The sequence below is a fragment of the Varanus komodoensis genome, unplaced genomic scaffold (genome assembly GCF_004798865.1).
Source record: "Varanus komodoensis strain SLA01 unplaced genomic scaffold, ASM479886v1 scaffold20_1, whole genome shotgun sequence".
Taxonomy (NCBI): Eukaryota; Metazoa; Chordata; class Lepidosauria; order Squamata; family Varanidae; genus Varanus; species Varanus komodoensis.
Genome location: NW_025335587.1, coordinates 9,257,508 through 9,282,560, shown reverse-complemented (window position 1 = coordinate 9,282,560; position 25,053 = coordinate 9,257,508). Strand labels below are relative to the sequence as shown.

The 25,053-nt window shown below is 41.0% G+C and overlaps 2 protein-coding genes across 10 annotated transcripts in view; one reads left to right on the top strand and one right to left on the bottom strand.

Annotated features, from left to right (window-relative positions):
- Positions 1-10,182, top strand: part of DOCK7 (dedicator of cytokinesis 7) — a 175,265-nt gene extending 165,083 nt beyond the window's left edge. For all 5 annotated transcript variants that reach the window (XM_044430508.1, XM_044430507.1, XM_044430506.1 and 2 more), the window contains 4 exons: positions 6,451-6,594; positions 7,250-7,356; positions 8,308-8,475; positions 9,698-10,182. In XM_044430508.1, the coding sequence (XP_044286443.1) occupies positions 6,451-6,594; positions 7,250-7,356; positions 8,308-8,475; positions 9,698-9,740 (462 nt within the window). In that variant the 3' untranslated portion in view covers positions 9,741-10,182. The remainder of the gene's footprint in view (positions 1-6,450; positions 6,595-7,249; positions 7,357-8,307; positions 8,476-9,697) is intronic.
- A 1,152-nt stretch (positions 10,183-11,334) lies between these two features.
- Positions 11,335-24,689, bottom strand: USP1 (ubiquitin specific peptidase 1). 5 transcript variants are annotated; one of them, XM_044430510.1, is made up of 9 exons: positions 24,324-24,689; positions 23,238-23,417; positions 21,766-21,889; positions 19,455-19,550; positions 18,342-18,502; positions 17,122-17,819; positions 15,769-15,933; positions 13,745-13,946; positions 11,335-12,355 (listed from the first exon to the last, which is right to left on the bottom strand). In XM_044430510.1, exons 1-9 carry the CDS (start codon positions 24,458-24,460, stop codon positions 11,647-11,649), a joined length of 2,472 nt encoding a protein of 823 aa, XP_044286445.1. In that variant the 5' UTR covers positions 24,461-24,689; the 3' UTR covers positions 11,335-11,646. The 5 variants fall into 5 exon arrangements, with proteins under 5 accessions (XP_044286445.1, XP_044286447.1, XP_044286448.1 ...); XM_044430512.1 differs by having other exon boundaries at positions 24,526-24,689; XM_044430513.1 differs by having other exon boundaries at positions 24,248-24,431.
- Positions 24,690-25,053: the final 364 nt, after the last annotated feature.

Here is a 25,053-nt window from a genome sequence, read left to right as displayed (position 1 = left end):
CCGTACCTCAGGTTCGACAGTAGCGTCGGTACCAGCGCCTTCTACCGTGCCAACACCACCCGAGCCGGCGATCCAGGCAGCCATGAGGGTCACCTCTCAAGGGTCTCCTCGCCATGTGGCTGACCCCCTGGTTGAACCGCCGCCAGCTGTCCAACGGGGTTCGATCTCAGATGGAGAGATCCAGGACTCTCCCCCCAGGGCTAGGTCACCAACCCCTATGCCCACGGCTACGCTGGAGGCAGATGTGGTTGACACCCCACCTAGGACCCGCAGAAGCCATTCTAGGGAGCAGTGGTCCGAGAGGGTCGAGGACTGGCATCGTCCCTACTATCCACCTTGGGACGAGCCATACTCGACCGGATACTATCCCGCTCCAAGGGATCAACCACAATTTCACCTTCGTGACCACTCGCCGCATCCAGATCCAAGGCGCTCATCCCCGGTACCACGGGATGATAGCAGCCGCTCTGTCTCACCAGCAGAGTCTTCCTCTTTGGCTCCTCCTTATTACAGCGCGGATTCCGATGACTCTGATTTGGATTCGACCTCTCCTGATGCCGCGGTAACCTCCCAGGGCCCCGCATCACCGGACGAGTCACATGTGTCCTTTGTGGAGCTGATGGGCAGGCTTGTCCAATCTTTGGACGTCGATGCCGTCCAACAGCCAGGGCCGTCTACGGACAAAATATATGACCTCCGCAGGGAGCAGTCCACCTCCATCGTCCTGCCACTGATTACCACCTTGCGGCAGGCGATGACCCAGCCCTAGGACTTGCCATCCCATCCTCAACCTACATCCCGGAGGTACGAAGCCATGTACCGGGTTTGGGAGGAGGACATTCCATTCCTCCTCCGACACCCCAAGCCGAACTCGGTTGTGGTGGAGTCCTCCCAGGGAAGAGAGGCAAGGGGTCATACCGTGCCGAGAGACAAGGAGGGCCGCAAGGTAGATGCACTGGCCAGGAGGGTTTACGCAGCCTCAGGCTTGGGACTGCGTATCTCTAATTACGAGGTGACGTTGGCGAGATACCAGTATTTCATAATGCAGCATCTCAACAACGTCGTCTCGGCCCTCCCGGATCAACAGGGCGAATTGGCCAAGATCCTCATCAAAGAGGCGATGCACGTGGCGGTGCAGCAATTGTCCACAGCCAGGCACCATGTGGACTCCAATTCGAGGGCACCGGTTGGTGCCGTCTCTCTTCGGAGACATGTGTGGCTACGGAGCGCCAATTTCCCTGAAGAGACCAAACGGCGCATCGAAGAAATGCCCTTCAATGGGTCCGGGCTATTCCACGCTAAGACGGACCACAAGCTCAAGAAACTCCATGAGTCTCGGATGACAGCCCGATGAATGGAGCGTCAGTCACTGCCTAAATGTAAGTGGCCATGGAATCGTCCGCCCTACAGGCAGCAATATCACCCCAGGCAACAGCCTCAACATAGGCAGCAACAGCAACAGCAACGCCGCCGTCAGCAACCTCAACAAAGATACCAGCAGGGCTGTCACCGATTTGACGATCGCAGGCAGCGCTGATGGGATTGGCGAACCACTCCTCATACTCCTCAAATACCCACCCCTCTCTTATCTGGGGATCGGCTCCGGAGCTGACTCCCCATTTGGGAGTCCATCACATCTGACCGGTGGGTATTATCCATTATTCAACACGGCTATCAAATAGAATTCGATATCGTTCCTCCATCGAGTCCGATGCAGTCTACTTCATGTTCACCGGTACTTCTCGACGAAATACACCAACTTCTCCGAAAAGGAGCGATTCGCCAAGTATTTCCTTCTGGCGGACTTAACGGATTCTATTCCAGATACTTTACGGTTCCCAAGCAGGATGGTGGTCTACGTCCGATTTTGGATTTACGGAACTTGAATAAGTTTATTGTACCGAAAAAATTCTGTATGACCACCCTTCAAAACATTTTGCCGTTGTTGAGGAGAGGGGATTGGTTCGCCTCACTGGACTTGAAGGACGCCTACTTTCATATTTCAATTCATCCAATTTACAGGCGTTTCCTTTGTTTTGCGATTGCAAATCAACTTTATGAGTTTACAGTTCTACCCTTTGGACTGGCTACGGCCCCGAGAGTTTTTACCAAATGTGTGGCTCCTGTCTGTGCCTTCCTGCGCCTTCAGGGCATATACAGATTTACCCGTACCTCGATGACTGGCTGTTGGTCTCGCAGTCCAGAGAAGGACTCTTGGATGCCATCCATTCAACATGTACCTTACTAGATAGTTTGGGCCTGCGTATTAATACAGAGAAATCTTCTCTTCTCCCGACACAGATGCTCACCTTCATTGGAGCCCACTTGGATTCGACATTGGAGAAAGCCTTCCTTCCTCGGTGGAGCAGACCCTTGCTCACCATATCCATCGAATCCGTCGACAGGGAATGGTTACGGCGAGATCCATCCAGAGGGTCCTGGGGTATATGGCCTCCTCGGTTGCCGTAGTTCCACATGCCAGACTTCAGCTTCGCCCATTACAACTATTCTTCAACAAGGTGTATCATCCTCAAAGGGACCCACAATCGAAACTGATTCGGATCCCGTCTTCCCTGCTCCACTCCCTATGCTGGTGGCTGAAGCTGACCAATCTAGTGATGGGAGTCCCCTTCAGGGCGCGACCTCCTACGATAACTCTGGGTACCGACGCGTCTCTTCTAGGATGGGGAGCGATATGCTCTGGCCTGTCTACCCAGGGAACGTGGACTCGTCTAGAATCCATGAATCATATCAACTTCCTGGAGCTACTGGCAGTCTTCAAGACCCTTCGTTCTTTCGAAGACCTCCTTCATCATCAGATCGTTCAGATAACTTCGGACAATATAGCGACCGTTTTTTATCTGAACAAACAGGGAGGGACGAAGTCACCGACCTTAGCCAGGCTTTCTATGAGAATTTGGGACTGGTGCATTCAGAGACACATCACTCTGATGGCCGTTCATCTGGCTGGCACAGACAATGTGCACACGGATCTTCTCAGCAGGCACATCTTCACTTCTCACGAGTGGGAACTGGACCCTTGCACGCGCAACTACCTGTTCAGGTGCTGGGTGTTCCCCGATGTGGACTTATTCGCTACCCAACAGAACAGGGTATGCGAGACTTACTGTTCCAGAGCGGGAATTGAACAAGCATCCCTAGGGGACGCATTCATGATCCCTTGGGGCAACATCAACTTCTATGCTTTTCCTCTGATCCCTCTTTTGATGAAGGTCGTAGCAAAGATAGTGAGCGACCGTGCATCGGGGATACTAGTTGCCCCTTGGTGGCCATGCCAAGTGTGGTTTGCGAAACTGCTCAACATCTCCCGTGGGGAGTTTCTTCATCTTCCAGCGTTTCCATACCTTATAACGCAAATGGATGGCACACTTCGTCACCCAGACTTGCCCTCATTGAACCTGACAGCGTAGCGAATTCGATGACGTTCCATTGGGGCCGACGACGTATTCGGCTGCAACGAACGCGAGAGCTTCTACTAATCCGTCGGTACCGACGACGATTTCGACCATTTCCGTTCCGACTTTCGGATCCAACCGTTCGGGTGCTCCTCACGGCCATGGTCTCTCCATACCATCCGGATCGAGACAGGCCACGTTCAATTCAAACCCAACGTTGTTGCACCCCGAGATTCAGCATATTATAGACTCTGCCATAAAGCCGTCCACAAGGAAGTCATATATGGCAAAATGGAAATGTATTTCCGCCTTCGCTGAGTCTCGTTCATTCTCCCCACTCGTCCCATCAATCGAACAAATTCTTCAGTTCCTCCTGGAATTGCATCACTCCGGACTGAAGCCGTCTTCCATCAAAGTGTATACGGCCGCAATAGCCTATCACCGTGGCTTAGTTGACGGATCACCTCTATTTTCGCATCCTATCTTCAAGAGATTTATGAAAGGACTGTATAATCTTAATCCATCAGTTAGGCCGGTTATGCCCACATGGAGCCTTTCTGTAGTTCTACAGGCCCTTACGAAGTCTCCCTTTGAACCTTTGGCAAAGGTGGATCTCTGATTAGTTTCTTGGAAAAAAGCATTCCTTGTAGCTGTCACGTCAGCCCGGAGGGCCAGTGAACTTTGCGCTCTTCGCATCGACTCTCCTTACCTAAACTTCCACAGAGAAAAGGTCGTTTTGCGTCTCGACCCATCTTTCTTGCCCAAAGTCTCTACGCCTTTCCATATAGGACAAGACATTGTACCGCCTGCCTTTTTTCCATCACCGTCGAATCCTTTAGAAAGATCCTTGCATTCCCTCAATGTTCGACGTTGTTTAGCCTTTTATCGATCGCGAACAGAGTCTATTCGACGATCCAACAAACTATTCATCAAATATTCTACTAGGGATCAGGGTGACCCAGTCACTCCACAAAGACTTTCTAAATGGATAGTCCACACTATTATCTTGTGTTATCAGTTAGCTAAGCTCGAACTGCCTACAGTTCCCCGAGGCCATTCTACTAGAGCTGTCGCTACGTCTTCTGCATTCACATCTGGAGTTCCGATTGATGACATCTGCCGAGCTGCTACTTGGGCGAATCCCTGCACTTTCTCCAAGCATTACCATCTCGATGTTTGGGCTCGACGGGACTGCTCCTTCGGTAGAGCTGTTCTCTCCTCCGTCCTACAATGAGGATACCTTCCCTCCTCCTTTGATGGTAAGCTTGTTAATCTACCCATATGTGTGATGCACAGAGGCCACGACATAGAAAAGCAGGTTGCTTACCTGTAACTGATGTTCTTTGAGTGGCCATCTGTGCAGTCACACAACCCACCCGCTGGCCCCACTCGGTGTCGGTGAGTGGACACATTCATCGGTACCAAAAGTTTCCCAGTTTTCTTGGTACCGATCCCTTTTTTTTCCCCTATCTCATACTGAAAATTTTTCCACAAGGGGGCGCACGTTCGGTCGTCAAAGACTGAATAAAATGGCGGACGCTCCGCTCTTTATAGGCCATGGGAGAGGGGAGTGGAGCTTCCCGCCAAAAACCATTAGCTGTCAATCTTCTGGCCAAAGGCACTGCGCAGGCGCAGAACCCATATGTGTGACTGCACAGATGGCCACTTGAAGAACATCAGTTACAGGTAAGCAACCTGCTTATTTGAGAGTTGTATGCGACAGATCAAATTCTTGGCTTTATCATTGCTCCTGTATGGAATGACATATTATGTATTTGGCATTCATTCAGGACATTGCATTACTTGACATTTGTACTACAGAAGAGTCTCGTCAGTCAGTGGAAAAAGAATTGTCTGCTACCTGCTAAATTATACTTCCTAAAATTTAGTTTCTGAAGCCATTGCATTTTTCCCAGATAGGTTTTAGTTCAGGTTCACATTTTCTGTTACAAAAGCCTAGTATATCGTGCTCAGATTTTTCTCTCTTTGAACATTAGAGGAGTCCTAGAATGAGATCACTGAGAAAACTAGGCAGCAATCTGTCCACATAATACCAGGCTGGAAACTCTGCTTTAATTTTTTAAGGGTGCAGTCCTCTGTGAATGTAAGCACCTGATCACAGAGGTTCATGATCATTCTGTGCAGGGTAAAAGGAACAAGAGAGCAATATCGGTCTTCCTGTCCTTCTGTTTTACATATTTGCTAGATGGGCTTTTTGCCTTTTGGAGGGGGAGGGTAACTCATCCTGTTCTCCCCAATCTCCTTCCTGCCCAACACCACAAAACACCCCTTTCCCCTCTCTGATATCATGTTTTTGACCCTGGAGAGGCAACTGGCATGATTCTTTCCATGCTGGCTGCAAGGGGGAGGTGGGTTGGATTGCAGTTTCCTTCCACAAAGTCAAAGCACTGTCTAAAACCTCAGATCTGGGAATCCAAAGTACCCCGTGGACTTTCAGATACTGTTCAGGAACCATACGATTGCTTCCTAGTAATACGCTACATCCAGCAACTGAGAAATACCTGAATTCTTTCTTTTCTGTATTCAGGAAACTAAGAGTGAAATCCTAGCTTTGCCTGCTCAGAAGTAAGTTCCATGAAGTTCAGTGATACTTATTCCCAGCAAGTGAGGTTAGGATTGCAGCCTTAAGGCAGCATGCAACGGGGCAGCTGTGCTCAGGCAATTGACATAGCGCTACCCTAAGCAAATTCTAATACAATGCTAATAGCATAAATACTCCACTTGGGACAGACTTTACAGGCAATCCACCATGCCAGTTTATGTTATTGGCATAGGCTGCTCTGTTAATTATATCAAGTTTCTTTAGTGCAGCAGCCCCATTAGATGGTGCCTTAAAAGTGAAATCCTGTGCATGCATATGAGAAAGTTGTTCTCACTCGGTTCAGTAGAGCTTACTCCTAGTCAATGGATAGAGGACTGCATCCTAAGTGCAGTTTCTTGTGACCAGAATGAAAAGGAAAATACATAATGTTTTCCTAAGCACTTGTGTATTACTGGGTGTTTGTCTCTTTAGATAATTTTGACACCCATTGAAGTTGCCATTGAAGACATGCAGAAAAAGACCCAAGAATTGGCTTTTGCAACACATCAAGATCCAGCAGATCCAAAGATGCTCCAGATGGTGCTTCAGGGGTCAGTAGGCACAACAGTAAATCAGGTAAGTCTACAGAGCTCATATGCTTAGCAGTTTCTTGATCACAAAGTTGCATTTGCTTATGAAAAAAGGTGGGCTTGATTATTTTACAAAAAAGCCAAAATGGCTTCATTCGATAATGAGCATTAATGAAAGAATTATGGGTAGTACCCAGAGTGATGCTGCACTCCTGCTGATTGGGTTGCACCAGTGGAATTCACTGCTTGCACAATGGAGAATTCGCACTTTATAAAAGAATCTCAGAAACAAGCAGAAATGCAAGTTGCCAAGTCAGGACAGGTCAACAGTGTGTGCATTGTGGTTTTAACTGTGCAGGATGTCTTCAGGAAGGAGGTTGTGAAATAAATACATATAGATGACTCTGCCAGCCCTGGCCTCTGAGCATGTAGAAAACAGTTGGGTATTGAATTTCTGTCTTTCTCAACTCATGGCAAACCGACATGTTCTCTCAGAGTTAGCCAGGAAAATCCTGCTGCTGCTGCTCTCCTCCTGATTCTTCCACCAGTGGACAGATACCTCTGCCACTGTGTTTCTGAAGGCCTCTAGCAGGGTGGTGGCTTAAAGGAACGTTCACGTTTATGAAAGCTTTTATGTATGTCAAATGATTGCAGTGGCAGATTCTTCAGGAAATTTCTCTCAATCTTCGTTTTCTATTAAGGGACCGCTAGAGGTTGCACAGGTGTTCTTGTCTGAAATACCTAATGATCCTAAACTCTTCCGTCACCATAACAAACTACGACTTTGTTTCAAAGACTTTACAAAAAGGTATTGTGTTGGTTTTACTAAACTTTTTTAACTGTTCTAAAAATCATGGATTTGACATGCTGCTCACTGCTATGTGTGTGTCAGGAGTCCTGTCCCACCTTTCGCTTTCTCTATGCTGCTTTCTTAATTCAGTTCAATATAATTTGACAGTATATTTAAAAAGCCCTCTGAATAACTGCATTTTCCAGGGCTTGCCCTCTGTCTTGTATAAGCAAGGTACGTGTGCATTGAGCATTTGTGCCATTAAAGAATGCGCTCCCTAGAGAGGTCCGCCTGGCGCCGTCATTATATGTTTTTCGGCACCAGGTTAAGACCTTTTTATTTAATCAATATTTTAATATGTTTTAATATTGTATTTTATTGTTGTACTTTATTAACTTGCAGCCAGAGTGGGTCAATTTACTTATGTTGTAAGCCGTCAAGAGATGCAAGTAATTGGATGGCATACGAATGATATATAATTTAATTAATATAATTTAATTAATATATACTTTTAATTTAATTAAAATAAAATAGAAGAGACAGAAAGGCTCTGTCCTCGTAGCATTTCGGATTGTGTTCTTTAGTTGACATTGTGCAAAATATCAGAGAATTTTTGTATAGGGCATAGCCAACCACTTGGTCAGAGGAGCAGTGGACATACTTCTTCAAAAATACCGCTGAACAGCTTTAGAGAAATAGTACTTCCAGGTTGAATGAGAGGTATTTCTTCTAAGAAACCGCAAGGTGAATGTGTCATTGTGTAAAAAAGCAGTTGAGGTAGGATTGCAGTCACACTGCCCTAGAAGCTAATGTCATTAATTTGGGGGGAATTTGTTTCCAAGAAAGTGCAATTAGTGTTGTTGCTTAAGAAAATTAAACATCAGCAAAGATGAATTGATAAAACACTAACTAGCTCCACTCAAGTTTATGATCGTTTTCACACTGTCACAATAAAATTTTATTTTCTAGGTGTGAAGATGCACTGCGCAAGAACAAAAGCCTGATTGGTCCAGACCAAAAGGAATATCAGCGGGAGCTTGAAAGAAATTACCACCGTCTCAAGGAAGCACTTCAGCCGCTGATCAATAGAAAAATCCCCCAATTATACAAGGCTGTCCTGCCTGCTGCTTGCCACAGGTCATTCTAATATGTTAACATTTCTTATTAATGCATTTCTATTTTTAATTACTGCTGAATAGCAAGAGAGTGTGAGAGTGCAAGCAGAAAACTCCTATCTGTAGTTTAGTAAGATACTGATAATGTCTTGCCTACACATCTGGTTCAAAGATAGGGATCTTTTTAGCCTGTCCTGCACAGAGCATGGCAGCAGTCACCAACTGACAGATTGTTCACAGGTTGTCCCCAATCCTCTAAGCTTTCTTAGTCTTTCTTCAGAAGAGCAGCCAACAAATGGCTGAATTCCTGGCCTTTGGGCTGCAGTGTACACCAGGACAGGAGTGGTCAATCTTAGTTGCCAGCTACACCCATAGGAAAGGTTTCAGTATTCTCACAGGCACTTGTTTATCTAAGAAGGCTAACATCAGATTTTGCATACAAAATAGATGTGAAGAGAAAGAATGCAGGAAAGCCTGAAGAAAGATATGTAGACCTGCTTGAATGCTATGTTTTGTTTCATTACTAAAATACTTTAGTATTAGTAAATAAAAATTACTAAAATTCATGACATAAAACTAAAATATGACTTCCAAATATCACAGAATTAAGTTGGTGTGGATAGAATAAGGGCATGTTTGCACAACATGATGCACTAAAATGGAGTACTCTGATTTTTTTTTAAATTAAAATTCAGTGGTGGGGAGTTAAGTGTGCTGGAATCCCTTCTAATAAACTGGGAGTTTAGAATGTTCTGCCTGAATCCAGATTTAGGCATTTGCAACTGTGCTTGCAAAACCAGACTTTCATAGCTCTTCTTTCTCAAAGCTGCTTCTCCGTTCCCCAGAAAATGCTAGAGGTTTACAGGGCCCTGCTTGAAAGGGGTCAACCATGGTGAGGACAGAGGCACCTTCTGTGAGTGGAGCACTTCCATACATGGAAGACAGGGCTAGTGGATAATGTCTATTGTGTCTATTAATGGAAACTGAAGGAAAAGCACACAGGATGATGGGGCATCAAATGCTCTCTGTTTCTAGCTTTTAGTCTAAGGGACGTGGCATTTACAGTGCATTTGAAACATGTTTGCATGCTTTCTCACAAGTCACACTGATTTGGGGCTAGCTAATTTCATAGAGCAAATGAAAACACTTTGTGTAGTGGAATGTTGTTTGCCACTGGAGAACATGATACTGTCATTCATAGCTTCTAAGGATAGTGGCTTATCTCATTGTTTTTTCTTCCCCAGAGATTCCTTCAGCAGAATGAGCCTTCGCAAAATGGACATCTAAGCACTTAAAAAGGCAATTAGGGTTTTTAAGGTACTGAAAAAGTACAGTATTACCTACACCACAAATTTTTTAAAAGGTTTTATTTGGAAATAAAACTTTGGACTTTTTTCTGGACACCTCACACATTGGCCAAACTTTTCTTCCAAGTTGTCAAATGCAGACTAACAGAATAAAACAACCCCACTCCACCAACAGTATGTCAAGTACTGTATGCAAACAGTATGCAAAGTGAGACTGTCAACACAGCTGTTTTTTAAAGCATTTTTTAATATTCAAAGGTACTCTGAGTGTATCAGATATTATTTATAGCATCCTCTAATAAATTTCCTTTTAGTACATATTTTTAATTTATATTAGGAACATTTGCAAATGCATTCTAAGTATTTTAATGTAGTGTTTATTTTAATGGTACCATTAAATATTTGAATGTTTACACATCTCATGGTGCATCAACTTTGAGATTCATTGTTCTAAATATGAAATCCTAAAGGACATCAAGTGTGGGTAGGCAAGACGCACTAACAGCACAAACACCGCTTTCATTTTTAAACATAGTTTGTGTTATATCACCATGTGTGTGGTTATGTCTGTGCCTCAGACTACTGGGGTAGACTTAATAGGGTGGGTCTGCAAAAAAAAAAAAAAAGCCAACAACTTTTCAAGATACTCTGTAGCTGCTAATTTCAAATGGTACTTTGTTGTCATTAAAACTAAAGCACAAACTTTTGACTATAAAAAGCCTTTTGTCTGGTATCAAGAGACAAAAAAACAGGTACCAGTCTTTCTGGAAAAGTTATTACACAAACAGGTTGTTACCACTAACAAATCTCTCTCTCTCAAGTAACCATCTGCCACAACTATTTTGCAAAGGCACGTGGAGAAAGGTCACATACAATGGTGTTAAGATCCAGGTAGGTTAAGGTTGCAAGAAACTCAGGTCCATGCTGTTTAGAGCTTAAAGTTGGTCCTGGAAGAAACCTGGAAGCAAAAATGGTAAAGTACTGTTATGGCTATTATCAGCCTTGACACTGGTAACCCCATAGGTTCAAGGTAGTTTTAGAAGACATATTTTAAAAGTGATGGAATCTTGAGGATTCACAACTGTTAGGGTAGTACTAAAATAAAAATAGTCCAATTCAGGTCTGCTGGTAGCTCACCATTAAGCAGAAGCAAACCCAATTCATAGTTCCCTGTATGGTACAAATGCATAGAAACAATGTCATCTTCAAGAAATATTGTGCTCATATATCTGAATGTTATGCTTTATTATATTTAGAAATTTAGATTCAGTAGTCCCACATTCTCACGTAAAAGATACACATAGAACTACAACCAATTAATCAGTTAAATGGAAATAAAGCCAAAATACTGTGATATGTACAACACATTCTGCTACTTTGAAATTGAGATGGATATCCCAATACCTTACTTTGCTTTGAGTATCTGAGGAACAGCCAGTTGTAGAGGAGGAACTTGATCAATTTAAGCAGATGTTTAGATTCTGGATGCACACTGGACTCATGTGTAGGAATAAAGACATATTTTCCTTTACAGCAAGCAGTTTGATTCTTTTTAATATGAACTACAAATTTACTTCAGAACATGAATACAAATAATTTTTATTTAAAAAAAACTAATATACAAGTAGTGTGATTAAAATTAGAAACAATTTTATATGCTACTGTATTGTTAGGATATCATTTATTCCTCAAGAAATATACAGGTTTGTATTACAATAGTACTCTGTCTAGAATCTGTAGGTGAATTATCCAGTTTAAAAAGAAGTCTCATTTTTACAAAATTGAATAGACTAGTGGATTTAATTCTTTAGTCACAAAAATGTAAGCAGATGTTCTTTAGTGCTGATCTGATGCAAAGCTATTATTTACATAGTGAAAATACAACATCACTCTGCAATTTTCTTATAAAATAGCAGGTATGGAGTAGATGCAGATGATGAAATGGGGGACAACAAGTCAAGAAAGTCTTTTTCCTCTGTGACCTTCACTTCAGAATCATCAAAAAGTAGCCACTTTCCCTCATATTCTTTCAGGCTCTGCATTATGTGCATTACTTTATTTTCTAGTCCATTAGAAACAGTACCAGTCTGCTCACAATGTTCAGGCTCCATGATACTTTTAGCATGGTTGCAGTTAGCATGTTTCATTCCAGTGACATTAGTCATCTTCTCAGAATGTGTTGCTTTGCTACTGGGCAAATCACAACTGGATTTGCTTTTTTGTCCTCCAAGAAGCCCAACTGCTTCTATATTCTTTTTGTTCAATCCTTTATTTGCTTGGGCATTTCCACTGATTCTAAAAGATACCTCACCATCATCATAGTCTTCAGTGACAGCTCTAGCTTCTTCATTCGATGGCTCTGGACAAACAGGATCACTGATGAAATTATATTTGTCTAATTCTAAGCTAGCAAGATTTGTAAGTTTAACAGAGGCTGTGTAGTGCCCACTGCTGATAGTAACGCCACTGTGCATCACTACAGCAAATAATCCATAGATTTCATTGGCTGGGTTTATGCTCCAGTCATCCAAGGACAGCTTGAGTGGTGTCTGTAAAGGAGTGTTTATCTTGGAGAGCCCACCATAACAATCAAACCTTTTGAAGAAAAGTGACAGATACTTATTAGATTAAGACAGTGGTTTTCACATTTTTTAAAAAAAAAGCAGACAAGTATTTTTTAAATCAAATTCACAGAATGTGATTTGTTTTGCTATATACTATCCATATTCTGAAATGTCAGAATTTTCCTTTTAAAACTAAATTAGATCATCATTTAGTAATAAAACTAGGACAGGTTAAAATTTCAAGTGCTAGACTCAAAATATCCATTATTGTATAATAAAAATTTAGAAGTCTGATAATTAAGACATTTATTTCATTTATAACTTGCCTTTTTCATTAAAGAACGCAAGTGACTTAGATCCTTCTCCTCCTACTACAATGTCTTATCCCCACAACAACCTTGTGAGGTTGGTTGGGCTGAGAGTATGACTGGCCCAAATCACTCAGTTGGATCCATGACTGAGTGGGGACTATAGCCCAGATTGCCTGAGTTCCAGTCCCATGTTCTTAATCACTACACCACACTAGCTCTCTACTATATGGCAACAGTAGTGACAAGTGTTCCTGTTTTTTGGTATGATTGGCATTTTTATGCAGGTAGTCTTTTGAAAAAGCAAAATATTTTGAAGATAGAATCATCTCATTCATTGTTATTAGTTCTACAAGTTAACTTGCCTGTTATCATTTTTAATAAATGTCATGCTTGAAAGTGTATGGCAACAATTTTAAGGATAAATGGAATATGAGACACTGGAATTACTCACTCTTAAAAACTAAATACTGCAACACAAAATTTCTGGAAGGGAAACCAAGGCGTACTTCAGTAGGCTTGGTTAAGCCACTGGCAGCAAGCACAAGTGGACTGCATTCAGGAATTCAGAATGTACACATTTCCCATTTTGTAAGGAGCCTATGCACAGTTGTACCTACAGACTCATTTGTGTGGATGTTGGGAGCAGATATACACAGCCTTCCCAACTGTTGTGTGTGCAGAAGGATTTAAGGATTGCTAGTGCAAGCATTCGAATGGTAGCAGAGTTTTAATGAAACTACAGCCACATTGCAGCATAGTTCCATGTTTAATCAATATGACAGGCTGAGTGAAAATGGGAATAACCCACTCCAATCAATTTTCATTAAGTGAATGAGAAGTTTCTGAAATTAGAATTCTTTCCTACTCTTACAGGCTTCAGAAGTGATGTAGAACTCTGATTTTCTGAAAAACCAAGGGTCTCTGCCTCATCACTTAACCCTTCACTTTGTGGTAGCATCCCCTTTCACATGACGATTTAAACCCTTTAGGAAAAGTGCTGAATAGGGCTTAACATGCTTTGGAATAGCAAATTGTCCAATTTATTAACCTACAACTGAATTTTTAGTTTTTGTAACAGGATTTTCATGTGGTATATTCACAATACTCACTCTAAACCACTAGCAGCAAAGCACTTCAAGTGGATTGTTATAACTTCAGGCATTTTATCAAATAGAAGACTACGTTCTGCTTCTGTGTAATGGCAACAGTTTTCACAGAAATATTTATCTTCTCCCACAATTCGCTCCACAGAAGCAAACTGTGAAATTGCCCATTTGAGAGTCTTCACTTCTGTTTTAGGCTCTGGGGAAACTGCAAGAATTATGTTCAGTCAGTTCAATATAATTAACATTTTTCATACATCCCTTCAGAAATTACAAAGCAAAGTTATTAATCACACTGATAATGGACTGAGAAATTTGAATGACGTATCAAGCTGTGAAGGAATTGCAGTGTAGTTACATCTTGAGAATAGCAAGCTTTTTACTTTGCTCTCAAAAGCCAAGTCTCTGTCTCCCTACTCAATTGCACTGCTTTACCACAGTCACAAGACAATGCCATAATACTAGGCAGTTTCCTTTAAGGTGGAAGAATTGGATGAAAATTTCAGGGATAGTTGCCCCTTCTGAATGAATCAAAGTCTGTAAAGTTTCAGTTGAATAAGTAGTAAGTACAGGGATTTTGTGCAATAACCACTTTTACATTTTGAGGTATCAAACACACACACACACTCTCTCTCTCTCTCCTCCTGCCCCCACTGTTCCTTCTGTATCATCATTCTAAAAATGACAGGCAAGAGATAGCCCTAAGCAGGAAACATGCAAAGTATCCGGAGGTTACATGCAGTACTTTATGTGGCTGAAGAATCTTCTCCATGTACTTGTGGGGTATGAATATTTTCCCCTTCCCTGACCCCATGGTTTCTGGAGTAATTGATATGAAAATACTTATCATACAGCTATTTCAGGCAAGAAACTGGAGAAGTTTCAGGAAGTTAAGTGTAGGGGCTTATAATGACTGAAAACCAATTCAAGTATTTTTTGCAGTGAAGCCTTGGTAGCAATTGAAAATTGGCCATCTCACAGTTCTTTCTTTCCCTTCCCCACAAAGTAGTGACTGGAGAACTACTAGTGAAACATGATTAGAAGGTGTTCAGTTATTGTGCAGTTACTCGCATTCATTCCTCCCCCACATCAACATTATGAGAAACAAAAGCCAAAGATGCTACTTTCAAGGAGATAGTCTGCTGTCTAAAGTTCAAATAACAAATGAAACAGCACACAAGAACCAGCCTAAGTTCTGTTCTCTTCAGAAAAAGGATTGCTTTTATTTGGGAAACACCAGGAATGGTCTGAAGGGGCATGATTCAGCTAGGATGTCAGCCAGATCCAATGAACATCCCCACTAGGTGACCTTCCAGCTCTAATATTACTGCAGTATAATGATATGAACAGCATTCAATGAGAGGGCTTTAAGTAGATAACAATTTCATTAAAACATTTTCATCTTGCTCCCATCATGAAGATTGTCAGGTACATAATTTTAAAAGGAATATAAATATGTATAGAAATGCACACTCAGTAATTAACCACAGCTGGCAAGGAAGGAGTATTGACTCTGTACTCTAACCAAACACATTTTAGCACACGGTATAGTGGGACCTTGGCTCACGAACTTAATCTATTCCACAACTCAGGTTGCAACCCAAACTGATTGTGAGCCAAGTCAAATTTCCCCATAAGGTTCAATGTAAATAAGGTTAATCTGCTCTGTAATTTTTTTTTTTAAATCACAGGGAAGACGGGTGTGATCGTGGGTGCTCGTGCAGGGAGATGGGCGTGATCACTGCCATCTCACCACCCAAGCCCAACCGTGATCGTGCCCATCTTCCCTGAAGGAGTGCGGTTGCAATTGCGCCTGTCTCCCCGCCCCCCCGCCCCAGCATGCTCGCGATTGTCACCCAATGTAGAGTTCGCCACCTGAGGAAATTTTTTTCCTAAAGTTCTGTTCGCGACCCAATTTGGTTGTGAACTGAGGCATTTGTGAGCCGAGGTACCACTGTACCTAATAAAGGGATGTATAGTTTATAAATCACTTACAGGCATAATAAAATCCTTCCTGCAGTCATACTTACTTTCAGAATTCTCTTCCACTTTTGTGAGTTCATCTTTTTGAACTGGTACACTGATATCTTGAAAGTCTTCTCTTCTCTCAGTGAAACACTCACACTCTAAACATCTTGTTCGCAATACCAACTGACCCTGGAAGAGTCTTTCCACTAAACTGGAAACGGCTAACTCTGCATGAAAAGAGAAGTATATGCCAAGTAGATTATTTTTTTCTGCTGGTTTCTATGCAATGCTGGCCATTTGCAGAACATAAGCTGCTGCCAGAATGGATTTCCCACCCCAACTTCAACTGTCAATACACTCACACCAAACCTGTGCCAGAGCAGAACTAGGCAACACATGGAATTTGGGGGTACTCACATTGACAGTGGGCTTAACCCATAGTCAAAGCTCTCTCAATCTTTTTCTATAGCATCAGATCCTGTTTCTACCCCAAAATCCCTCATCTTGGAGTCATTTTCTGTTAGGTTTAAGAGACTGCAGTGGAAAGCTTTGGAAGTTTGAAAACAGCTGGAAGACTCTGTGCTCAAAAGCTATACTTGTGGGTCTTCAGATCCAGTAGAGAAACATGACTTCATGTATTAGGGACTTCATGTATTACGCAACATATCTTGGGCATATTATTTGCTACTCAGAAGGAGTGTAATGATCACAGTTGTAATTTGGGATATCACTTTATACAGGGTGATAGAGATAGTTATGTATTTAACAAAAACAAACCAAAACCAATAAAAGAGCCACATACGGCTTTTTTACACATGGTAAAAGAGAACCCTTTTGCTAATCTACCCCCAAACAAAAGTCCCAGTAGTTATTTCCAATGGTTTAGTTTGTTTCCAATGTTAGTAAAAATTCATATTTACCCAAATTTCAGTTAAATACAGGCTTTGAAATCTACAGTAAACACTGGTATCAGATGTATTAAATATGATCCCCTCATGTACTCAGATCTAATTGTGCCTGTGTACTTCACTAACTTGAGTATAACTGGTATACTTCAACTGTGAGAAACAACCCAGCAATAAAACCCATACATGGCTTGAGTTATTCTTCCACCTATGCTTAATAAATCCAAAAATATGTTCAGCCCCCACAGCCCAGCTCTGTGAAGAACAGAAGAACCAGCCCATGGAAGCTATGTATGTGCCTATTCTTCTAATCCCACAGAAATGTATTCCCAAATAAAAGTCTAAGGTTCCACAAGACACTTTGTTGCTCTTTTTGCTGTAAATATAGCAACCCCTCTGGAAATTCTAGCAACAAAGCATCAGTTATACTCTTCCACTGCTGTAAAATAAAATGGCAGAGTACTCAAGCAGATGAGCAAGCTAAGTTCCCCATTTATTTATACCGCTAACCTGTCTTGCATTGTTTTTCAATCCCTTTTTCAACAGTAATTTCCACAGGTGATGATGGATCACAATGTTCTTCTCTTGTTTGGTTACTATTTTCACAGTTGAAATGATCTGTAAATTCACAGCCATCAATTTCTTTATTCAGGTCTTTGTACCCCAAGTTTGTTCTCAGTTTGCCCAGACTACAAAATTTAGACAGAATGCTAGGTTGGTTGGTTGAAGATTTTAACCAATTTAATCGAAGTCTTGATTTTTTATGAGTTGGCTTTATATTTTCACTTTCAATGAAATGCTTAATGGTAATTTCAGTTTGATTCTCCTGTTTTTCTACCAGTACTTTTCTCTTTGAGCGGGTCTGTCTCAGGTTTTCTCCTACTCCAGTTTTCTCTTTGGAGATTTTGTATTTTTTCTTTTCATTGCCACCTTCCATATCACTTTTTCTCTTTGCATTTCCATTAGCTTTATCTTCACATTCCTTTATAGCTTGGTCATGCACTATACCACCATCTTCCACATCAATGCCAATACTGTCCATATCTGGATAACAGTTTTTTCTTGGTTCATCTATAGGTTCTTCTAGAGATTTGGGTTTTATTGCTTCCTTCAAGAGCTGACATGTTACTTCGATGTGCCCCAATATACACTGTAATACTTCTTGGGCATCATGTTGTAAATATCCCTCATACATGGGGTTGAGCTCCCTATAAAAATACAATATAACCCAGTATATACAATCAGATAGATGTTTCTTTAGCAAAGTTTAGATAGGGATACATGAACAAAGGCAAACTGAGCAGGCATTCTGTTTTAGGAACATATACCAATTTAGATGTATACAATGTAATCAAGGCAGTACAAGAAATAAATGTCTAACATTTAAGCTAAGTAGATGGTCTGCTTTTTTGCATATTATGAGATATATTTAATTATGGAAGAACATTTTTATAAAATCTTGCATACTACAACTTAAGATTGTATCCTAATTAATTACTTAAGCATGATAGCATGACAATAGGAGAACACTTCAGCAAACTCCATTCTGTATTATTGCTGAGCTACCTCACTCTTAAAAATGACTAGAAATGAACATATGTACAGAAATGTTACTGGAAATGGTCTATTTCTTAAAAGAAAAAGGCAACTTCTCTACTTGAAACCATGATATTTCTTATTCAATCAGTGATGACTGGAGATATTGAAGCTTGTTAAAATATCATGTGTACCTGAGTGTGTTTAGTAGCCTTCTCGGTTGAGTAGCAAGTTCATCTGTATATTTATCTGGATTTAACAGAAAGCTGGCCTGAAGCTGTTCAACTGAAATAATCAAAGAGTGTAAACTGCAGACCAGTTCACAGCTTGCAAGAGAATCTTCTTTAATGGTTCCCTGTAAAGGCAGAGAAAATAACTACAATGGTGACTGACAGTGCAATTATCTTTATCATATTGATGTATCTGACTTCTTTTCGCACATCAATGAAAGCTATGAATAACAAATTACCCTGTTGTCTTCTATTTATGGAAGACATGAGGTTATAATACCTTCCAAATAAAGTTAAAAACTAAGTTATACAACACCACTAAGATATGGGTTGTATGTAACAAAGAATAGTTGAAATGTTGTTGCCATTGACCTATAGAGGCCTTTTTGATGGACTATGGCACATACCAGGCAGAATTTGCATATTCAATACCCAGGCCACAACTTGTCATGTTACATGAAAGTTAAATATCCCTTACATAATCCAAGATCTGTTGTCCCCTCAGGTTTGCATGGCATAACAAGCCTCAGCCAAGTATTGAATTTTCAAAAAGGTGACCAGTACAAGCTGCAGCCAACCATGGCTTAAATTAGAAAGCTGGTGGGTTGTTCTATCATGTGAACTAGCCCACTACATATGGACCTAGAACTAGAATTAACTATGGGCTATTAATCATGAAGAGAAGCCATGGTTTGCTGTTGGGCTGTGAATTGTGGGTTGCTTGAACAATGAATTGTCACTATATGTTAACCCAGAATGGTGGGTTGTTTCACAGGCTACAGGGGCAAGTGATCAAAAAGCCTGACCTCTGCACATGTCAATACTACAGTGCAGGGAGAGAGTGGGCAAAGAAAGAGGCGGCTGAATGACTAAGAAAAGTAATCATAGCTTCATTTGCCTGCCAGACAAACCCTAGATGGGGCAACAAACCATGAAGTGGCCCTTTATTACTTTGCTACAAAAGTTATATACTTCATTGCATACTACCTTCCAAAGGAAGATGCTGAAATACAATTAATGTTGAATTCACAACATAGAGATCTTGCAATATATCTAATAAGAGGCAAGATATCTTACCTTATCAATTTCATTCTTTAAGTTGTCCTTCTTGTTTGATATTATATTAAATAATTGTTTAACTCCAATTTTAAAGCCGGGACAAAAATAAAGCACCTAAAAAAAAAACAATATGAACTGTTAAATGACAGAGCACATTGTGTATGAAATGTATCTTTACCTATAAATCTATATGATTTTAATAATTCACGTATGCCTGCATTCAAATCCCTGCTCACATGTGAAGCTCACTGGGTGACCTTGGATCACTGTTCCTCAAGGTAATCTATCTCACAAGGTAGCCTTTACAGTAAAAATGGGATAATCCCATTAATGCCACTCTGGATTTCTTGGGTAAAGGATGGGTTATGTATGTCGTAATTTTAAAATCCAGTACTCAGCAGGTACAATTGTACAATTATCTATACACAGTGAAGAAATAAAGCTTGCAATGTACCCAGCACTGGAAAGCAGGATAGAAAAATAGTATGTGTGCATCTGTGATGCAGCAGTGTCAATAATAAATTATTATTGCCATAATAAACATCAACCATAATAAAAATAATAGACATGCATTCAGAAGCTAGATTTTTGGAAGGCCATTTTGACAATGTAGACTGATGAAAAATAGCTATTTCTGTTGCAACATATGCCATGTTGTTCAGACCAGAGCCCAGAGGTCTGCATTTGAATTCCTAGATATTTTATATGGGAAACTTGGTTAATGATAGTGCCATTTAAAGTCCATTTAAGCTGTTTTCTAGCTTTAGAGTACACCAGAACTTTAGACTTATAATTAGTGACCAGGCTGTTCATAGAGCAGTAAGTTCCAAATGCACTGAGTAAATGCAAAGTAAACTTAATTCTGCAAAGTGAGAGCAATGCGGCATTATCAGCATACAGAAGTAGCTGCATCTTAGTATTACACAATCTGGGAGCATGAGAGTTGACGTTATGGAAATGGAAAGCCAAATCATTTAGAAATAAATTAAAAGGGGGCCAAAATACAACCCTGTCTAACTCTCCTTGTATCAGGGATTGGGTTAGAAACTTGTCCCTGCAGACTACATCTGACTTTACTGTAAGTCTGATTGTACAAACAACTGATAAGGAACAGTAAGCATTTGCCCATGGAACTATTATGAAATTCAGATCACAACAGTTCCCTCGAGACAAAATCAAAAACTGAGTTAAGGTCAAGGAAGGCAGTGAATAGTTTTCTATCAGAAATGGAGGCAAACTTCTCTGCCAAATAAGCCAACATACAGCAATGGTCTAAGGTTGAATGGCCATCTTTAAACCCAATCTGTTCTTCACCTATTATACAATTATCTTCCAAGTTAAAAGTTTGTGTTTTAAGTACCTTGCATAAAGTTTCCCAAAAACTGAAAGAAGGCTGATATGGTGATAATTGGCAGGTAGTCCTATCCTGTCACCATTTTTAAAGATGGAAACTATGGTCACTTTACTCCAGATATCAGGAATCCTTCTGGACTTATTAATATACGTAAACAACGCCGACAATAGAGGAGCCCACCATTCTGGATTTGATTTTAGAAGATCGGGTAGAAAAGAATCTGGGCCAGGCGCTTTAACTAGACTTAAGTGCGACAATCAAATCAATAATTTCACTAGGAGTGACAGGATGCCATTCTGGAACATCAAAAGACAAACGCTATGCAAGAAATGATTATTAGAGTCCTGAAGTATTTCAGAAAAAAAATATTTCCTACTCATAGTTAGAAATAAAACAAGCAGGATATTCTTGTTGTTCTGATAAGGCTCCCATTACAAGTTGCCAAAATAATTTATTATCCTTCTTTTGTATAGCACATTGTAATAAATTTCATCTTTCTTTCTCGCTGTTTTCTTTTGATCAAAACGGTACATTTTAGATGATTGTTGATACCTTCTACAAATATCCAAGGAACTTTTAAGAATGAAAAGGAGAAGCACCTGACAGACTTATAAGTTAGCTTGTAAGTTATACTTTACAACATGCTAGATATTCTTAAAGGGATATTCAGTTATAAACAGCAACAACCATTTATAAAGAATAGACAAAATTACCTGAGCACAATTTTCTCACTCTGTTGTAGTATTTATTTTGGATATATAGCATGTTTTTTGCATTTGATTTCTACATACCATGCACTAGGCTTCAAAATTCATATACTGGCCCAGTTCAGGGTTAAACAACAACTTTTAGGTTGTTGTGAACAAATGAGCTGATGCCTAGCACCTAACTGGGACTAGCTAAACCCAGGAAGTATGTTGTGTACAAACTACAAAATAAAGTGTAACATTACACTCTCTAACCCTATGAATTTACCTGAAGTATGCTGTTAAGATAACAAGTGTTCCCAAGGTTGTTTAAGCCCACAAAAGGCAGCATGTTGTTTTTCTTCTCACAGTAAATAGGAGAAAACAGCTGTGCTGCAGGAACTACTTGATCACTGTTAAGTAGAGAAGAAGTTTAATTTCAGATAGCATAACATACATACCCTTTTATTCAGTTCTACTCAGACATAAGGCACACTGGTGTCAGTGGTACTTACTCCGAGGTAAATGTGCCAAGGACTGCATCCTAAATTAATTTAAAAATTACCACCTTTTATTAACAACTGTTTCTTAATCACTTCAGAAAGCTACACAGAACTTTGATGGAACTTAGAGGACCCAAGAAGCAACTACATACACATAGCTATTAAATGTGTACAAAAATAACTCCCTTAGCAATAAAATTCAGTGTTTGCCAACACAAAACGAACAAACATTTTGAAGTCAGGAATTTAATAGCTAAAGTTTTATTAGCCGACATCTTGATAGGCATATTTATGTCACCTTGGGAGAAAACTCATGCCTTCATAAGACAAGCAGTAATGAGCAAGCATTAGATTAGCAATATATTGTAAGGCCGGTTTTAAAATTTGTTCCCATGCAGTCTACTTAAATGATCATTATTTTATATTTTGCTGCATTAATCAACTGAAACATGCTAGTGAACTATAAGCAGTTGAACATGTTATTAAGACTGATATGAGGACAAGAACAAAGGTGTGACATGCAATCATAAAAATGCATACTGGGAAGCAAATCACTGAATTTACTGGTTCTTAGTCTCTATCTGCAGCACAATCCTATGCATGCTTTCTTGGAAATACCACACAATGCAGTAAAATTTTCTCTAAAAATAAGTCTTTAATGACTCTAGCCTCAGTATCATAGAACTGTATTCTTAAGCCCTTCAATGCTAAGAAAATTTTCCATCCTCCGAAAACAGTAAAATAGGTTAATATTTTGACACATAAAAGTACAATCTAGCCATGGTTAGCCATTTATTTCAGAGGCCCCACTGTGTTTGGTTGGGCTCAGTTCCAGGAAAGTGTAAATGTGATGGTAGCTTAAATCTTTCTTCTGAAAAGATATAATTAAAAACTATAAAGTTAGGCTGGAGTTTGATCACACTGCCAACTGCATATCTCATACCAATTACATTAGAAACAAACTAACATCAACATAAAATCCCTGCAATAAACTTAACATTAGTAATTAGCTTTGGACTAGGAGCAATGGGAAATATACATAGCTGATAAGCATGGTATGTAGGTTTTGAAAAATAAAAACTAAATTACTGTATTAAATGCAGTTAGATTAGTTTTAGCAGCCAGTAGCATTTTACACAATACAATAAATGCTTGATTTTATTATTACACTGTACTATCACAAATACTGAAGACCCTTCCCCAAAAAAGGTTTTTGAAGTTCTTATTTTCATTGTGATGAAAATGGAAAAACTCTTACATTTTAGAACATTCATATTCTGAAGTCTTTTGTTCATTTTCTGTTGTTTCTGCAAAATCCAGGGCTCTTTTTGTTTCTCTTTTCTGAAAAAACTTCAGTGACAATCTGCTTTTTTTCATTGGGGTGCTTCTTGAAAGTCCAGTACTGTCACTGGGCAACACACCTGGCATTTTTCCCTCCCTCACCAGAATGAAGAGGAAGCAATGAGAAAAGAGTGCAACCTATGGTTATTCTTGTTAATGCATATCAAACACGTTTATGTTTTCCAAGAGATAAAATGTATTGTGACAATACAAGAGTAATCAGAGCACACTTAAGCAGACTGCTGAAGTAACTGCACTTTTATCAGCGTAGCTCGGATTGCTTTGCTCTTTTAAAAAGCTCTTTGACGCCAAATTTGCTTCCTTTATTTAGAATGAACAACTTTCACTTCTAAACCTTCATTGGAAAAGGTACGGAGAAATAAGACCGTGCAGGAAACTGAAATTGACAACCGTTCCTTGGACTATAATCCAGATATATTCACTTGGAAATAAGTCCAAATAGCCCCAACAAACGTGTTTGGGATCGGGGTTTTCATTTCCTAAACACAACTCCTAGACATCTCTTTCTCATAAACACTCCGTCTGAAGCAATAATCTTAAAGGCCGATTTATAGAAGCCTTCTCCGCCCCCACGTCGCTGGCTCAAGCGCGACACCTGCCACGAGAAGGAAGGGGTCCCCCGCCCTCCGCCAGATCCAACCAGAGCAGATTTCGTGACTCGGCTTGCCCTCATTCACAGACACTCGAGACAGGCACGAGTGGGAGTGAATGGTCAACACTGGCTCCTGTCTCTCCTCAGCGGCTCAGCAAAGAAAAACGGGGCGGAACTGTCCTTTGCACTTGCAAGCTGCTAATGCAGGAACTGAGAAGAGCCTGGAACGGTGGGAACAAGCGGAAAAAGGAGACAGCGAGGATGATGCACGGCCGATTCGTGGATGCCACATGGATACCGCCTCAGAAACTCACCGAGAGATGGAGGAAAACAGAAACTGAAGCCCACTACATAACTTTGGGCCAACTGCTACCTTTCAACCTAACCTACCTCACAAGGCTGTTGTGAGGATAACGTAGGAGAGGAGGCTCCTGTGCCTTTTGTGCTCCTCGCAGGAAAGGCGAAATATAAATTTCACACATAAGCACAGTAAATACTGTCCGCCTGTTGGAAGGGAATGCGCACATCCACTCATGCCCTCCGCTACTTCCCCACTTGACTACTCATGACGGCCACGGCCGCATCTCCTCACCCGCTACATCGTCTCGTTCTCTCAGGTCCCAGAGGGAGAGGTGCAGGAGCGGCGGGGAGCAGTGGGTACTACTCCCGGATGCTAGAGAGATTATATTGGGTGACTCTAATCCCGATCTCTCCGCCAACGGGAAACTTGGCGCGTTTTGCACACCGCCAGGACCCCGCCGGTTCGATCGCGGTTCTCGCGCCGGATGCTTCCCGCTGCTTTGTGAATGCCGGTCTAAAAATAAACCCCCACACAGCAAGTCTACAGGGTGGAAGGCGGCCAAAAATATAGCAAAAAGTATTCCATGCTTATGTGGTGACAGGCTCCGTTTCTGGTAGAGCTCAGTCTGATTACTAAGGTGTACCCAATCGTGTTTCAAATCAGGCGGACATTAGACAGCTCAAAAAGGCCCTAGAGAAATGCGCGCGTGCAGCAATAGAGGCCTGGCTGAAAGGCTCAAAGCCCGCGACTGGGGAGGAGGGCTATTGCGGGCGAAACGAAATATGAATAATACCGTTTTCGCCGCGCCCCTTTTATAGC

Excerpts from the sequence above, each read along its gene's own strand:
- USP1 (XM_044430510.1), bottom strand. The coding sequence starts at position 24,460 with ATGTGCGCATTCCCTTCCAACAGGCGGACAGTATTTACTGTGCTTATG. Across the intron at positions 23,418-24,323 it reads CCTCACAACAGCCTTGTGAG|GGAGGGAAAAATGCCAGGTG; the intron begins GTAGGTTAGGTT and ends CATTCTGGTGAG. Across the intron at positions 15,934-17,121 it reads TGAAAAACAATGCAAGACAG|AGTTAGCCGTTTCCAGTTTA; the intron begins GTTAGCGGTATA and ends CTTTTCATGCAG.